Here is an 18361-nt window from a genome sequence, read left to right as displayed (position 1 = left end):
AAATAAAGGAGAAATTAAGATATCCCAGGAAAACAACTGAAAATATTTTTCAATTTGTTTAGAAAACAAACCTAAGCAGTTTGTTTTGAAAACAAACCTGCCCTACAAAAGTACTAGAGGAAGGTCTTCCAGCTAAAAAAAAAAAAAAAAGACACTAGGCAGTAACTTGAATCTACACGAAGAAATAAAGTGCACCAGTAAAACTACATAGATAAATGTGAAAGTCGATGTAAATGTATTTTTTCCTTATAACTTTTTGTATTCTCCTATCTGATTTAAAAGACAACAGCTTAAAGCAATGATCATAAGTCTGTGTTGATGGCTCAATACGTGTAAAGATGAAATTTGTAATAACAACATAAAGGGAGACAAAAATATGTGAACAAAGTTTTTGTACACTATTGAAATTAAATTGGTATTAATTCAAACTAGATTATTATAAATTAAGATTTTAATTATAATCCCCAAGCAACCACTAAGAAACTAACCCCCAAATCTATACAAACAAACAAAAAACAAGGGAATTAAAATGGTACAGCAGTAAACAGTAGTGGAGGAATTGAGAAATAAAAAAAGACAAGATGTAGTGTATAAGAAATAATAAAAAGACAGACATAAATCCTATCTTATTAATAATTATTTTAAATGTATGTTAAATAAACTCTCAAGTTAAAAGGCAGAGAATGGCTGAATGGCCAACAAACACATGACCTAATTATATGCTCTCTGTAAACAACACGCTTCAGTTTCAAAAATGCAAATAGTTTGAGAGCAAAAATATGGAAAAAACAATACCATAAAAAGAATAGCCAGAAGAGACTTGGAGTGGCTATACTAATACCAGACAAAATAGGGTCTAAAATGAAAAATGATAATAGAGACAAAAAAGGATACTTTAAAATAGTAAAAGAGTACTTCATCAAGCAATATAGCAATTATAAACATACATAAACCTAACAACAGAATTCAAAATATTTACATGAAGCAAAAACTGACAGAACTGAAAGAAGAAATAGACAATTCAATAATAATAGTTGGAAACTTTAATACTGCAATTTTAATAATAAGCAGACAAACTAAACAGAAAATTAGCAAGGAAATAGAAGGCTTGAAGAACTCTGTAAACTAATTTGACCTAACAGATACCTATAGAATACTCCACTCAACAACAGCAGAATACACATTCTTTTCAAGAGCACATGGAACATTCTGCAATATAGACCATATATAAATCAATAAATCAAGTCTAAGTAAAAGTAAAACTATAGAAATCATACAAATATATTTTCTGGTCACAATCGAAAGGAAGTAGAAAGCAATAAGAAATAAATTGGAAAATTTCACAAATATGTGAAAATTAGACATCATACTCTCTTAACCAATGGATCAGAGAAGAAATCACAAGAGAAATTAAGAAATTCTTAGAAATGAATTTTTAAAAACACCAGAGAATGCAGTAAAAGTAGTGTTGAGAGAAATATATAGCTACAAATGCTTGTATTGCAAAGACGTAAGATCACAAATCAGCAGCTTATCTTCCATCTTAAAAAACTAGAAAACTAGAAAAAGAAAAGATAACTGTGTCTAAACCAATCAGAGGTAAGGGAATAATAAAGATTAGAGCAGAGGTAAATGAATTCCATATTGTATTACAAGTACTAGCTAACACAGTTATGCAATAAATGAAATAAATGGCATCCATATTGGAAATAAATTGTATAGTGGTGATGGTTACACAGTCTTATAAATGTACCAAAGCCCACGGGTTTATCCACATCAATGGTGAGTGTACTGTATATGAATTATATGTAGATTTTATGAAAAGGAGTCAGACTTTTATAAAAATCTGTGTGTTTAAAAAAATACAAATCTATTAGCTTAACCATGTTTCCCTGAGTTGATTTCCTTGTGCCCTGTGAAACTATTTTATTGTTATATTATGACTCATCGTTTTTTATTTTTATGTCTCTCTAGCTTATGGTGAAAGACATGAGGAGTTAATTACCTTAGGAAGCCCAGACTCCCACACTATTAGTGAGGGACAAAAATCTTCAGTAACTTCCAAAATAACAAGGAAAGGCAAAGAAAAGTCTTCTGAGAAAGAAAAGACAGCCAAAGAAAAACAAGCACCTCGCTTTGAGCCTCAGGTGGGTGTGGAATTTTTTTTTTTTTTTTGAGTTACTTAATGATTTTAGGTTCATTGGATTCTTACTTGCCTATCTCATCTGAGGACAAAAATGTGAAACATCCTTTCTCCCTGATTCCAGAAACCATCTAGATACCTTGAGGACATTCCTTGGACACCTTCCCCAAGCTCCCTTTTCTAGTTCAGTATCAAAAACCATCACTTTAGTATGTAGAACAGCCTTCATGGCACTTGGATTTCTAAGATAAATATGATTCAGTACCAACCCTAAAAGAATTCAGAGTCTAATAATGGAGGAGACTGAAGGTAAACTGAGAATTATAATGTTGAATGTTGTATGTGCAGTCGTAGAAAGGATAGGTTCTAATACAGCCCCTTCCAGAAGGAACTGAGTTCTGAACCGAGTTAATAAGTAAAGACATGATGAGACGAAAACTCAATCTGGTTTTTTGAAGCATTGAAGTATGAGAGATAAGGCTGGAGGGGTCAGTAAGGGTCAGTAAAGGTCAGCTGGAAAAGGGCATTAAAGCTTCATTGGAAGGCTGGGACTTTCTTTACAGTCCAGAGGTTATGAGTCTAAACTCCTTCAGGGCCAGTTAGAAAATTCCAATGATTAGGAGTAAGGAAGAGGATGTGGATGGCAAACTTGAGGAGTGCAAGCACAGGCCTGAAGATTTTCAAGTTATCTAAAAACAGTGCACTCTAAACAAAATACTTAGGAGTACAAAATCTTCCCACCATTTATGCCTAGGTTAAGAAGGACTGTATCTTGAGGTACTTAAGAAACACATTAACATGATCAGATTTACATTTCAGATACCCTCGTGGCTTTTAAGGGTGTGGACTTAAAGGAGAAAAGACTGCAGAGGAAGAATTCAAGAAAATACTTCAGTAATCTAAGCAAAAGAGTGCAAAGTGTGTCAGGAACAGGAAAAAAGAAAGGAAAGATGGGACAGATCAAGAACTATCTAGAAAACAGAAAGTGGTGTGCAGTTATTAATCCAAAGTGGGTGTTAAAGAACAAGAAGGAATAAAGTATATCTCTCAGGTTTCCAGCAGGACTAGCTAAGTAAGATGTCAATACCATTAGGAAAATAGACAATAAAAGAAAATTAGCAAATAAGAAGAGATGATGACTTGTTGTTTCAGACTCCAGGAATGGTTCCTAAAGATTTCAAAGATTTTATTTCTTAGCTGAAGTCTACCCTGAAGTAGATAAGATTAACCCAATCCATAGATTCCTATAAGACCTCCCTTAGTACCTTCACAGTGCTCCCTTTCCTAATCAAATCTTGATCCCAGAAAAGTCTCTGATAAATTTATCTATTAAGAAATTTAAAAAATAATAAAAGCTAATGTACCCTGTGTTAAAAGGAGGAAATAAAATAATTTCCGATTGTGAAAGTCAGTTCTCACCAGAATATTAGGGAAATATTGTAGAAAACAAGGTCATTTTGGTAACCCTGAAATCAAACTGCAGGTGGAAACTGTATTCAGTGGTTATATCAATCCACTCTTCCCAACTGCATTATTTATCAGTGATAATTGACATAGTCTCAACCTTATGTAAAGTTCTATGTAACCACATTAGTTTCAAGCCTCTGTTCCCAGCCTAAGGTCCATTCCATGCAGGTGATCCCATGAGACATTAAAATGTTGTTAATTTTCATAACGAATATATAGCAAGTATATACAGACCTGGAAATGATCAGCTATCCTGCTCTCATTTTTGTGAAGAGATGCTATGAGTGAACACAGTTACAATTTATAATTTAATGTGTACAGCTTTTAAGTAAAATTTGCATACATGAAATGCACTAATCACAGTTGTAACATTCAGTGAGTTTTGATCAATGTATTCACCATGTAATCCATGCCCCTATCAAGATATAAATTATAGATTATTTCCATAAGCTCGGGAATTATCTCAAACTTCTTTGCATTCCATTTTCTAATTCTCACACCTCATCTCTTGGTAACACCTGATCTTTCAGTCACCATAGATTAGTCTTGCCTAAATTGCTCTGGAATTTTATACAAATGACATACGAGATGATGTACCCTTTTGTGCTTAACTTCTTTATCAAAGTATAATATCTGTCTGTGGTGTATATCAGTAGTTTATTACTTTTTAATATTAAGCAGAACCCAATTATATGACTATATTACAATTTGTTTATCCATTCCTTGATTGATAGACATATATGTTGGCTTTTTGTGTGTATTATGAATAAGACTGCAATGAACATTTTTGTACAAGTCTTTTGTGAATATATGTTTTCATTTATCTCCAGTAAATACCTAATAGTGAAATTATGTATCATAAGGTAAAATATAGACCCTCTTGAAAGGAGGAAAGCATGCAACCCACAGGTTTTTATTTTATTTTATCAGATATCCACTGTTCACCCTCAACAAGAAGACCCAAATAAGCCCTACTGGATTTTGAGGTTGGTCACTGAACACAGTGAATCAGAATTATTTGAAGTGAAAAAGGATACAGAACGGGCAGATGAAATCCGAGCCATGAAACAGGCATGGGAGACAGCTGAGCCAGGAAGAGCAATCAAGGTCATCTGACTTCGAAAAGCTGTCATCTTTTACTTTTCTTCCTTAGGCATGCTCTGAAAAAAATAGTCATGCTGATAAAAACCATGTAGCCTGTCCTTTAGTAATGGTATCTGAAATTTTATCAGACAGATATTGAATAACCACATTGTAAAATGTTACCCCCCTGATTACCCAAAGGACTTGCAAAAACAAAGCACATTGTGGTACCAATTATAGGCCCACACTATGGGTTACCTCATTCTTTCACACAGCCCTGTATATCTGCATGTCTGCTCTTAACACCCCCAAGTAAGAAAGCATTCAAATGTTTAATATGTGATTTACTACACTTTGCACAGCCTTAGATGGATTAAAAACCATGCGCTGCCCCCTTGTGGAATATACACACCTAGTCTCTGATCTATCTCCTGTAAAAGTGATTGCCACAGTGACACTTACCATGTAAGGGCTTGGTGTCACAATTCAGGGTTATTGGGGCAGATGAAAAAGATTCAGGAACCGCTGCATCTAAGATAGTACGCCCAGAAACGTATTCTTTTTAGGGCTGCTTCTTCATCTATTCTCAAAAATAACTGTCAAAATCATGGATGATTCAGAATTTGAGTTTATCTGATAATGAAGAAGAGCTGGCCTGCTTCATTTAGAATGCCCTATTTAATTCACATTTTCCTGTGTCGTTTTTGATTGAATACCATTAATATGTATTACCTGTACTGGTTGTTGCTTTTGAAGAGCTTTTAAAAGCTGCTCATGTTTGTTCTTTAGGCTTCTCAGGCTCGTCTGCATTACCTTAGCGGGTTCATTAAGAAAACATCTGATGCTGAGAGTCCACCTATATCTGAAAGCCAAACTAAACCAAAGGAAGAAGGTCAGTGGATCCTGCCGCAGCTGCCTCAGAGCACGGTGCTGTGACTGACACTTCTTAAAAAATTATCAGTGGGTTGTGCTTGGTAAAAAGGAGACATTTCAGAACCTCATTCCTTGAGGATCATAAAAAGTTGCACAATTTCAGATAACTATATGAACAGTGCTTCAATTTTCAAATCACTTTCACACATTTTCCCATTTAAGTCCTACATCTCTCCCATCACACACACTGTGCAAGGAGATGTGATTTTCTCCACTTAACAAATGATAAAACCAGAAAGAATGATGCAACCTATTTAGAAAGTAGCAGTATAAAACTTGAAGGTAGGTTTATTACTATAAATCTGGCACCTTTCTAATAATAATAATAAAAAACAATAACAAAAAGAAGTCATACATCAACCCATTTAAGCATATATTATAATATTATTCCGATTTATCAATAAGCACACAGGCACCAGAGACCATCAGTAATATTCTAAGTTCAGAGCCAGAGACAGAATTGGCCTGCAGACAGGCCCTTCATAATACCAATGTCTTCTCACAGCCACTTGACCGATTGCATTATCGCCACACTGAGGTGTCCATGGAGGCAGAAGGCATTCACATCCCAAATCATGCTTTTCCATTTGTGTATATTCAGGAATGTAATTCAATAATTGTTATAAAAATAGTACCTATTAACTTTTCATATGAACAGTGTGAATAGCAAATACCATCCTAATTCTGTTATCCTGGGATAGGCAAAGCATTTTACATATATTAGCTCACTTTAACCTATAGCAACTATGAGGTATGTATTACTTACTCTTGTCATCTTAGAGATAAAGAGACCAAAGCTCAGAGAGCTACCTTATCCTTCCTAAGTCATCCATCTCAAAAGTGATGAAGTTGGGATTTGAAATATTGCTAACTCCTCAAGTACTCACTCCTCTACTAGAGTCTAATGTAATGCTAGGAAAACAAAGGTGAATAGGATTCAGTTCTTGTCCTTTAGGCTATAGATTTATTACTTTTTTTAATTTTGTTTTAATGTATGTGTATAAAATATTACACTGAATACATTAAAAATGACCAAAAGACTTTATTCCAGACGACTGAAGTAGGGGAGAAAGGTTGAATTTAACTGTAGATACAACAGGAACAAGTGGGGATTTAAAACCAACGGTACAGGTGAGGGAGTAGTTGGTAAATTACTAAGAGGAACTTGGTTAGACGTCAAGGGTCAGGAAAGAGGAACTTGATTAGGTATCAAGGGTGGAAGCATTCTGGATAAACTGACTTAGCAGGATTTTTTGCTAAAACTGGGGTCACCAGGCCAAGGACAAGGCCTACTTGAGAACAGGGCTCAGAGAGCCTGACCCTGTCATAGAACACACATACAATAAAAGCCACCAATTGTAACTGTACGGCTTGATTAATTTTTGCATGTGAATACTCAGTAGCCACTGTTTAGATCAAGATTAGACTTACCACATACTGAAAGTCCTGCTCATTTGTTTCCAAGTCATTTCCTCCCTCAAGGTAACAACTAGTTTGACCCCCATCACCATTAAATAATTTTGCCTATTCTTGAATTTCAATTTAGACTCAAATGTACCCTGTATGTCTCACTATTTAGTTATTTTATTTCTTACTGTGCCTGGAATAGTAAGCTACATTTTATAAGAAATTTGTCGATGTTATGTAAGTTCAACTTACTGGAATAAGTTTCCTTTTTACCTCTTTTTTTTCCCTCCTCAATCTCCTCAAGTCTTGCTCTAGGGATACATCAACTTTAATAATATTTTTAAGAAATCGACCTTTGACTACTGCATATCTGCCTTTTATTTCAACATTTCTTCATGCCCTTAAGTACTTTCCTATCACCACCTTTCATTCAATGCAAAACATAACATGAATTTGGTCACCCACAACTGATAAATAGGAAAACAATGTCTATATATAATGTGGAAATTGTGGTAGGTTTTACATAGCTTTTCCTAGGCTAGGGATCTGTAACGCTGAATAGACTCAGAGTATCAAGAAAAAATTTCCTAGCTTTACGACGTCACAAGAAAGAGCTCTGTTCAGCTCTATTTTAAGACAATTTTAAATAAAGGTCTATCCATTATGAACCATTGTGAGCATAGGGCTAGTTGTACTTCCTGCAGGGCCCACCTTCACAGCAGCCCCAATAATTCAAATATCCCATTTCCGTTTATGTTGTCTCAACTTCTAAAAGCCTCTATTATATGACATTTTAATACATGGAGGCAGTTTCCAGACACACTTTCTGCCTGGGTCAGTCTTCTAGGGTGACAGTTTTGCTAGTGCTCTGGTTAGAAGTTATAGAGCTTTTGAGTCATCTGCTCTAAATCTGTGCTCCCATCATCAAGCCCTGTTACTCTTTGCATGTGATTTCATGGAATGCAAGCTTTTTCAGTAATGCACATGTCTTGTTGTAGTAGAAACAGCTGCAAGTGGTGTAAAAGAGCCAAACTCAAAGAATTCTGTAGGCTCAGAGAGCAAGGAGATGACACAAACAGGATCAGGGAGTGTGGCGTGGAAGAAGTGGCAATTGACCAAGAGCTTGAGGGATGTGGCAAAATCCACGAGTAGCGAAAGTGGAGGAGCATCTTCACCGGGGAAGGAAGAGCGCGAGCAGAGCACACGGAAGGAAAACATTAGTAAGTATTGCTGTCATTGGTAAGATAAACATGTATTTTCAAATAAAAATTGTGGAAAGGATTTTAACTTAAACATAAGTGACGGCTAGGGCTATAAAAGTAGAAAAGATATCTTTTCAATTTGTAGATTTTCATTTTACTTAACAGTTGGGAATTTGCTCAAGGACCTGATTACAAAATATTAACCAAAAGATAAAAGCTGGCAAAAGCCCCCCGACACACACAAATTTGCAGGTATATTTTTTTCTGTGTATAGGCTTTCTGTGTCTACAAATGCTAAAAATAAAATGCCAACATTTACACATACACTTGTCATTAAACACAGATTTTTTTGTGTTATCTGTAGCATGCTACATGACAGATTTCCTTTTTACCTTTAATAACAAATTTTAAGAATGTAGTTTTTTAAATGTTGAAAATGAGCAATTTTCAGTGGTGCACAAGTCACCCTGACTTGATTCATTTCTATGTGGATTCATATCTGTTCACTAAACTGAACTAAATCCCTGATCAAAGGAAAATGCCTTTCCACACTCCTAGTTTCCATGAATTCCTAAGCAACTCCTCAACTCCTCCTGTCTTAAAGGGAACAAAATGTCCTGTTAATGCATTTGGAGAGAATAAATGAGGCTCTTCCTTCAGGTGTGAGCACTGAAGGAAGTCAGCTTCAGGTGATCATGGCCCATTTGTCTCTCACATCAAGCCACATCCTCCGGTTAAACCTGGATCAATAGTATAATCTTACTTTCTATTTTTCTACGTGTTTTGAACCCAGGCAGCAAAGAAGGAAGTCTTAATAAGAAGTATTCTCAGAAAAGCCAACAATGGTTCTTTTCTCAAAATTGCTAAACCATTCTGAGAATTTTAAAATTAAGAAGTGTTTAAAGCTAAAGCATGTCCTTAAGTGATTTCCATACTAAGAGGAAAATTCCAAAATTCAAAGGAATCTTTTACTATACTAACAGGAGATTCTGATATTTTTTAAGCAATATATTGAAAGTATATGCCCATTCAATAGGTAATAGCTCACATGATGGTAGCAGTAAAACTTACTAGAACACATTCCATTTAATATTAATATTTAATTTGTAGGTAATCTTTCCATCTCTTATCTCACTTGAGATTACGTAAATTAGAGAAAGCATATATTGCTCTCTCCACTTCTAAAATGACAGGATTGGAAAAATGACTCACCCGAGAGCAGGAAACTGATGCAGTTTGGGTAGAACTTGGATTTAAACCCAGCTCTTTGGTCTCCATCTATTGTGATCTCTAACTGAACACAAACTTTTCCCCATCCTTAGTTAATTTAAACATCTATAAAATAGAAAAATGTAGCTAAACCAATGCAACTTAAATTCTGATATCAAATTGCTTACTTATGTGCTAACAAAGTAATCCTTTTTGAAATTTTATTTTTAATTAGCAAATAATTATATATATTTATGGGGTACAATGGGATGTTTTGATACATGTATAGGTTATGGAATGATCAAATCAAGCTAATAAATGTATTCATTACCTAAAATACTTATTAATTCCTTGTGGTGAGATCATTTAATATCCACTCTTGTTAGCTATTTTGAAACATCCAATACACTGTTAGCTGTGTTCACCAAGCTGTGCAACAGAACCTATTCCTGCTAGCTAACTGAAACTAACTGTACCCTTTGACAAACATTTTCCCTTTCCTTGTCCACTACACTATGACCCCCCAGCCTGTGGTAACCACCATCCTAATATCTGTATGTTCAACATTTTAGATTCCACATATAAATGAGACCATGCCGTATTTGTCTCTCTGAGGCTGGCTTTTTTACTTAGCATCTTGTCCTCCAGGTTTGTCCATAATGTTGCAAATGACAGAATTTTCTGTTTGTTAAAGACTAAATAGTATTCCATTGTGTCTACATACCACATTTTGAAAAATCCATTCATCTATTGATGGGTACTTTGGTCATTTCCCTATGTTGGCTGTTGTGAATAATGTAATGCACATACAAGTACAGACACCTCTTTCACATACTTGTATTAATTCCTTTGGATATATACCCACAAGCAGGATTGCTGGATCATGTGGTAATTCTACTTTTAGTTTTTCAAATAATCTCCATACTGGTTTTTCAAATGGCTTGTAATTATTCCCAGTACCACCAAAGTGTACCTGAGTTCCCTTTTATCCACACTCTCACCAATGCTTGTTATCTCTCATCTTTTTTATAACAGCCAATGTAACAGGTATGAGGTAGTATCTCATTGTGGTTTTAATGTGCATTTTTCTGATGACTGGAGATGTTGATCATCTTTTTATATATGTGTTGGTCATTTGTATCTCTTCTTTTGAGTAATATCTATTCAGGTTCTTTACCCATTTTTTAATCTAGTTATTTGCTTTCTTATTATTGAGTAGCTTAAGTTCCTTGTATATATTGAATATTAGCCTCTTATCCAATGCATGATTTCTGAATATTTTAACTCAACCCATGGGTTGACTCATCACTTTTCATTGTTTCGTTTGTATAGCAAAGGTTTTTAGTTTGGTACAGCCCCACTTGTCTATTTTTACTTTTGTTTCTGTGTTCTTAGGATCATATTCAAAGAAAATATTGCCCACACTAATATCATGGATTGTTTCTCCTGTTTTTCTTCTAGTAGTTTTATAGTTTCTGGACTTATGTTTAAGTTTTTAATCTATTTTGAATTTATCTTTTTTGGTTTTTGTTTTATTTTTAGAGAGGTTGGAGTACAGTGGCTCAATCACGGCTCACTGCAGCCTCAACCTCCCAGGCTCAATTGATCTGCCCACCTCAGCCTCCTGAGTAGCTGAGACTATAAGCACATGCCACTATTTCTGGTGAATATTTTATTTTTTATAGAGATGAGGTCTCACTATGTTGCCCAGGCTAGTCTCAAATTCCTGGGCTCAAGGAATTCTCCAGCCTCAGCCTCCTAAAGTTCTGGGTTTACAGGCATGAGCCACCCTGGCCTGAGTTGATTCTTGCATAAAGGTCCATTTTACTTCTTTTGCATGTGAATATCAGGTTTTCCAAACACCATTTGTTGAAGAGATCTCCACTTCCCATTGTGTGTTCTGTTCCATTTGTTTTCAGTTTAGTTTTTATTTTGAGACAGGGCCTTGCTCAGTCCCCCAAACTGGAGTTCAGTGGCACAGTAACAGCTCACTGCAGCCTCAACATCCTGGGCTCAAGCTATCCTCCCACCTTGGCCTTCCAAAGTGCTAGGATGACAGGCGTGAGCCACCACACTCAGCCTCTATTCCATCTGTTGATGTGTCTGTTTTTATGCCAGCACCATGTTGTTTTGATTAGTATAGCGTTGTAATGTATTTTGAAGTCTGGTGATGCCTCCCTCTTTGTTATTTTTGGTCCAGATGGCTTTGACTATATGGGGCCTTTGGGGGTTCCATACAAATTTTAGGAATGTTTTTGTCTACTTCTCTGGAGAACGACATTAGAATTTTGGTAGGGATTGCATTGAATATGTGGAATGCATTGACTGGTATGAACATTTTAACATTAATTCTTCCAGTCTATGAACACAGGATGTTTTTCTATTTATTTATGTCACTTTCAATTTCTTTCATCAATATTTTCTCCAAGGCTGCACCAACCTCCACTCACGCAGTCTACACTGTGCTCTGAAACTAATAAGGTAATTTTTAAATTAAGAAAATTGACTGTAATCATGATTCATCAGTTTTCACCAGCCCAGGGGCAGTCACAGCATGGACTTTTTTTTTACCCAGAGTCCCAGACCAGTATTGTAAGGCATGGAGTTCATACCCCAGTTTCAGCTCATCTGCTCCTAATTTATTCACACCTTTGGCCATCAGAGTCTTTGGACATGTGCAATAAAGTCTACGTAGTTGTGAACAGGTATACTTTTGCATAGAGAGGAGAAATAAGAACAGAGAGGAAAGATAAAAGTCAGCAGGAAAGGAGGACCTAGACCAAGCAGCCTATCTCCAAGCACAAAATGTCTGCAAGACATTTCTCAAACACTTGAAAACATTTATTATCATTTTAATGTTTGCATGCCACTGTGTCCAGAGTTGGTTCCTTCCAGTGGGTTCGTGGTCTCCCTGACTTCAAGAATGAAGCCACGGACCTTCGCAGTGAGTGTTACAGCTCTTAAAGATGTCATGGACCCAAAGAGTGAGTGGTAGCAAGGTTTATTGTGAAGAGCAAAAGAACAAAGCTTCCCCAGCGTGGAAGGGAACCCAAGTGGGTTGCTGCTGCTGGCTGGGGTGGCCAACTTTTATTCCCTTATTTGTCCCCTCCCATGTTCCCTTTCTGCCCTGTCAGAGTGCCCTTTTTTCAATCCTCCCTGCAATTGGCTACTTTTAGACTCCTGATGATTGGTGCATTTTACAGAGTGCTGATTGGTGCATTCTACAGAGTGCTGATTGGGGCATTTTACAAAGCACTGATTGGTGCATTTTACAATCCTCTTGCTAGCTACAGAGCACTGATTACTACGTTTTTACAGTGTGCCGATTGGTGCATTTTACAATACTCTTCTATGACAGAAAACCTCTCCAAGTCCCCATTTGACCTAGGAAGTCCAGCTGGCTTCACCTCTCAATCCCCCCTCTAAACAGGACACCCCACCTGCTTTTGTGAATTGGGTGATGACTGCTCTAGCTACTTCCTGCTGTATGAGGACAAAGAAGGGGCCCTGCAGTTGTAGTGTCCTCCAGAGGGGAGCTCTCTAGGCCAGTCAAAGGTCCAGGGGTCCTCAGTAGAAGTTGTGAGTTGAGCTTATTTGGGGCTCCATTTGTAAAACCATCTGTAGTTTGATGGCCTTGATCCTGGAGGAAACAAATTTGACAAGGAGGTTAAAAATATAGGGCCTGAAGGTGAGTAATAGCAAGATGGCTGTCGCAGGAACTAGAAAGGGGAGAAGCCATGTCGCCCAACTCCAGAAGCTGGTATAAGAGTTTGAAAGATGTTGTCTGATTTCAGAAGCCTTTTCCTGTAAATGCCAGGCAGCGTTTCATACTATCCCTGACTGGTTAGTGTAAAAGCAACACTCCTCCCCTAAGAAGGTGCAAAGTCCTCTTTTCTCAGCAGCCAGGAGGTCTAGGCCTCGGCGGTTTTGGAGAGTCACTGCTGTCAAAGAGTCTATTTGGGATGGTAGAGTAAGCATGGATTTCATTATTTCTTGAAAACTGCCTGAGAAATTCTTTGAGAGTGTGTGGTAGTAGGATAATGAAGTAGATAGACTGGCTATTCTGGTTCCTGAAGCAGTGGCCATTCCTAACCCTATAAGTAGGGGTATTTGTTGTATGACCCTGCACTGACAGACTTGAGCTTTGAGGGGCACTGATAGGGTCTGATTTCCTGGGGCAATGTCAATGTTGGGACTTAGGAAGACTAAGGTACAGGTGCCTGTCCAGTTGGTAGGGAGGCAGATATAGGTTGAAGTTCCACATAAGAAGAATATGCCTTGGCTTGGTAGACAGAACTGGTTGTGTATGTTAAAAAGGTGTGTGAGTTTGTTGTTTTCATTTTCCCATACCTGTAGAGTACTTGCCAAGGCAACTCCGGTGAGTGACTGGAAAGGGGTGTTGGGAGCAAACTGAGTGGCTCTCTGTGTTCTATTTTCCCATTGGAGAAAAAACCATTTTGTATCTATTAGGAACTATTCAAGAGAGTGATTGAAAGAGGGGATGAGAAGGCATTCATTAGTGGTGGGGGTGCCACTGCAGTGGGTCCAGGGGTGAATGTTCATACAGGGAGTATGTTTGCCATTACAAAACCCAGACTGTTTGTTAAGTAGGAAGGAGGTGATTATTTTTGGAGGCCCTGAGAAGCGGACAAGCCATCTGAATGGAGCTCTTTGGGTGAGCTGGAAGTTACTACTATGATCAGTTGGAGCTTGAAGTTGTAGGTGTAATTACACTGATGGGATAGTAGATGCCCCATGGGCAGACCTGATAACAGGTTGTGTTGTATGCATAAAGGGGCTTGGAAAGTTAAGATGGTATTCGTAGTCACAGGGCCGTGTATGGGCTTTTCATTGCTCATGTAGTAGGTGAGGTTAGAAATGTAAGAGCGTAAAAGCTGGATTGCGCATCCTGTTAGGGTATTCTTGGTCCTATCAGAGATGGGGAAGTCAGCTAATGATTGCATATTTAGAAGTTGGAAAGGGTCTTTTCCTTCATAATTGGGGTGGCAGGTTAAGTTAGTAAAGACGCAGGTTTTTTTTTGCGGGAACGGGAGTGGCAATGTAAGCAGTGGCTGATAGAGAGATACAAAGCCAACAGTCATTTGGCTGGGAAGGATTGGACTGGTTTAACAGAGAGTGGGCTAAGTTGAGAGTCTTGTAGAGGTAATTAGGAGCTAGTAGAAGGGGAGGGGCAACTATGTGGGGTATCCAAGGAAGCAGGAGGGATACATAGGCAAAGAGTAAGCAGGAAGGTAAAGAGAGTGCCCTGGAAGATGAGATCATTTTATCCAGTCTGAGTTAAAGGTAGGAGTAAATTGCTGTCAGAAGGAAGGAGGATAGAAAAAAAGGTTGACGTGATTAGGATTTCTGTCCTGGCAGAAGCTACAGTATATAGTCCTACTGCATAGAGTATGGTTAGTATACTGCTTAATAATGTGAAGAAACAGTAAAAGAATGCCATTAAAGGGGCAAGGAGAGGTGTTAAAGATTATACAGGTTTTCATTTATCTTTTTTAAGTAGGAAAAGGTTTTTCCTCAGGATCAGCTGTAGGAGCCTTTTTAGTCTGTGACGTTTCCTTCCAGAATAGGTGACTCGAGTCCTCCAACAGTTTGCAGGTGTATCAAAGCTGGTCTGGCTGATCTTGGGACTCCTGAACTGACGGTCCCGCAGGTTCGTCAGGGGGTGTCCAAAGTTTAACTCTGGTGTGGTGAATCCAAGATTCCCCTCCTGCCACCTTAAATGCAGTGGGGGTAGAGAGGATTACCAAATATGGTCCTTCCCACAAGGAATCCATGGATGGGGAGGTAGAGGAGAGGGACTTGACCAACACTAGATCTCCCAGTTGGAACAACTCTGTTCCCTTGTCTCTTTGACATCCTTCAGGTAGGTTTTTAGGGTTTTGTTGATATTTTGCCAGAGAAGTTATATCCTTGACCAAGTTGGCCATTTCCTGATCAAGTAAGAGGTCATTTGTGAGAAAAGGTCATCCATACAGCATTTCATATGGACAGAGCTCCATTTTGTGAGGAGAATTTTGGATTCCCAACAAGGCCATGGGCAAGAGAGTAGGCCATGGGAGATGAGTTTCTTGTGTTAGTTTCCTTAAGTGCCCCTTGAGTGTTTAATTTGCCTTCTCAACCTTCCCTGAGGATTGTGGCCTCTAGACACAGTGAAGGTGATGTTGTATCCCTAGCGCCCTGGAAATACCCTGAGTTACTGTGGCTTTAAAAGCCAGATTGCCACTTTGTAAGCTTTAGGGAAGCCCAAATCTAGGAATTATTTCATGAATTAGGACTTTAACCACTTTCTGAGACTTCTCTGTCTTGCAGGGGAAGGCTTCTATCCAATTTATAAAGGTATCAGCACAGACCAACAAGTATTGAAATCCCCTTGACTTAGGCATATGGGTGAAGTCTAACTGCCAGTCCTCCCTGGGATAGTGACCTATTCTTTCTTCCCCCAGAGTGGCCTCATGATGTACCAAGGGATTATTCCTTTGGCACACCTCACAGGCTTTGACTACTTGTTGGATGGTCTGGAGGAGATTTGGCCCTGTAAATAGGGATTTGGTCATTTGATGAGTGTTCTCAATACCCATATGAAAGGTTTGGTGGAGGGCCTTAAGTATTTTCCACTGGCTGGCTTCAGATATGAGTACCTTTTCCTCTTCTGTCATTAACCACCCCAAGGGGAGAACACTATGCCCCCATGAAAGTCCCCATTCTGTTTTAATCAGGGAATACTGGGGCTTAATCTCTTGGAGAGGGTTGTTCCATGCCAAGGGTCCTTCCATAGGTATTTCTAATGGGAGATTACACCTGGAAACAATTTTGGCCTCAGTGTCTGCCCGACGGTTTCCTTCTGCCTTTTCTCCTTCACCTTTTTGATGGCTTTGGCAATGTAAGACTGCCATTTCCTTGGGTTTTGCACTATGTGCAATAACTTCATGATTTCCTTGTGGTATTTAATGGGGGTTCTCCCAGAGGTTAGGAACTCCCTTTCTTTCCATATTGCAGCATGGGCATGTAGGATTAGATAAGCATACTTGATATCTGTATACACATTTATTTCAGTTCTAAGGCTTGGGTAAGCACCACTAGTTCTGCTAACTGGGTGCTGGTCCCTGGGGGAAGAAGTTTAATTTCAAATGCTGTTACATCACTAACTATGGCATAACCAATGGCATATCCCATTCTCCACAAATCAACTTCCACCAGTATGTAAGTTAAGGTCAGGATTAGCTAAGGGGACTTCTAAGAGATCCTCTTGGGCGGCATACATCTGGGCTACAATTTGTTGGCAGTCATGCTCAATTGGTTCACCATCCTCTGGGAGAAAAGTAACAGGGTTGAGGACTGCACACATGTGTATGTGAAGCACCGATCCCTCAAAGAGTAGCACCCAGTATCTAAGCAGGCAGTTTTCTGATAGCCATAAATTTCCTTTGGCACCTAATGTGCCATTTACATCATGAGTAGTCCAGACAGTGAGATCCTTTCCTTGTATTATTTTGATAGCCTCTGATACTAAGATGGCCACTGTCGCAACTACCCATAAAGAGTGAGGCTAGCCTTTTGCTACTGTATCAGTTTCCTTACTTAGGTATGCCACTGTTGTGGAGTTGTCCCACGAATCTGAGTAAGAACTCCCAGAGCTATTCCCTCTCTCTCTGTGACATGTAAAAAGAAGTTTTGTCCTGTGAAAAGACTTAAGGCTGGAGCTTGTACTAGGGCTTGCTTTAAGGTTTTGAAGGCTGCTTCTGCCTCTGGTTCCCATTCTACTAGATGAGTATTTGCCCTCTGGGTCTCCTCAATTAGAGTATAGAGCAGCCTGCCATCTCGCTGTATCTGGGGATCCATAGTCGGCAAAAGCCAGTGATCCCAAGGAACTCCCGCAACTGTTTTAATGTCTTAGGGTGAGGACAAGCCAGGATAGGCTGTATTTGTTCTTTGCTGAGGGCCCTGGTTCCTCTGGCTAAGATTAGGTCTAGATATCTGACTGGTTGTAGGCAGAGCTGGGACTTCGATTTAGACACCTTGTACTCTTTGTTAGCTAGAAAGTTCAAGAGATCTCAAGTAGCCTGCTGGCATAAGGCTTCCGAACTGGTAGCCAAAAGTAAATTATCCACGTACTGAAGGACCAAAGAGCCTGGACTTGAAAAGTGGCCTAGATCTTGGGCCAGTGCCTGACCAAACAGATGAGGGATATCCCTAAATTCTTGGAGCAAGACCATACATGTGAGTTGGGACGTGTGGTCTGTGGGATCCTCAAAGGCAAAGAGAAACTGGGAGTCAGAGTGCAGGGGAATGCAGAAGAAGGCACCCATGAGGTCCAAAACAGTGAGCCATTCTGCTTCCTCTGGTATTTCAGAGAAAAGGGTATAGGGGTTGGGTACAACTGGATATAGAGGAATTACTGCCTCATTGATGAGTCTAAGATGTTGCACTAGTCTCCAATGACCATTTGTTTTTTGTACTCCTAGAATTGGGGTGTTGCAGGGACTGCCGCATTTCCTTACTAAGGCTTGAGCTTTTAAGTGTCTAACAATATTCTGTAATCCTTTATGAGTTTCAGGCCATAAGGGATATTACATTTGATAAGGAAAATTGGTGGGGTCTTTTAGCCTGATTTGGACTGGGCAGACATTTTTTGCCCTTCCAAATTGTCCTTCCAATGCCCAGACTTCAGAGTTGATTCCCTCTTCAAGTAGGGGACAACAAATGGGTAACTTGTTCACCATATTCACATAGATAATAGCTCCAGCTCTGGCTAATATGTCCCTCCCTAAGAAGGGTGTGAGACTTTAAGGCATAACAAGAAAGGCATGTTAAAAGAGCAAAGTCTCCCAATTACAACTGAAGAGGTGAGAGAAATACCTGGTTATAGACTGTCCCGGGATTCCTTGGATGGTAATGG

The 18361-nt window shown here is 38.7% G+C and overlaps 1 protein-coding gene across 3 annotated transcripts in view; it reads left to right on the top strand.

Moving 5' to 3' along the window:
* The window catches only part of ADGB (androglobin), a 235959-nt gene that overhangs the window by 199665 nt on the left and 17933 nt on the right, over positions 1–18361 (top strand). For all 3 annotated transcript variants that reach the window (XM_050787327.1, XM_050787328.1, XM_050787329.1), the window contains 4 exons: positions 1975–2147; positions 4541–4717; positions 5483–5585; positions 8032–8253. In XM_050787327.1, coding sequence (XP_050643284.1) covers positions 1975–2147; positions 4541–4717; positions 5483–5585; positions 8032–8253 — 675 coding nt within the window. The remainder of the gene's footprint in view (positions 1–1974; positions 2148–4540; positions 4718–5482; positions 5586–8031; positions 8254–18361) is intronic.

This window comes from Macaca thibetana, chromosome 4 (genome assembly GCF_024542745.1).
Source record: "Macaca thibetana thibetana isolate TM-01 chromosome 4, ASM2454274v1, whole genome shotgun sequence".
NCBI classification, from domain to species: Eukaryota; Metazoa; Chordata; class Mammalia; order Primates; family Cercopithecidae; genus Macaca; species Macaca thibetana.
Note: the sequence above shows the minus strand (reverse complement) of the source record. Positions and strands in the feature narration are given on the sequence as shown.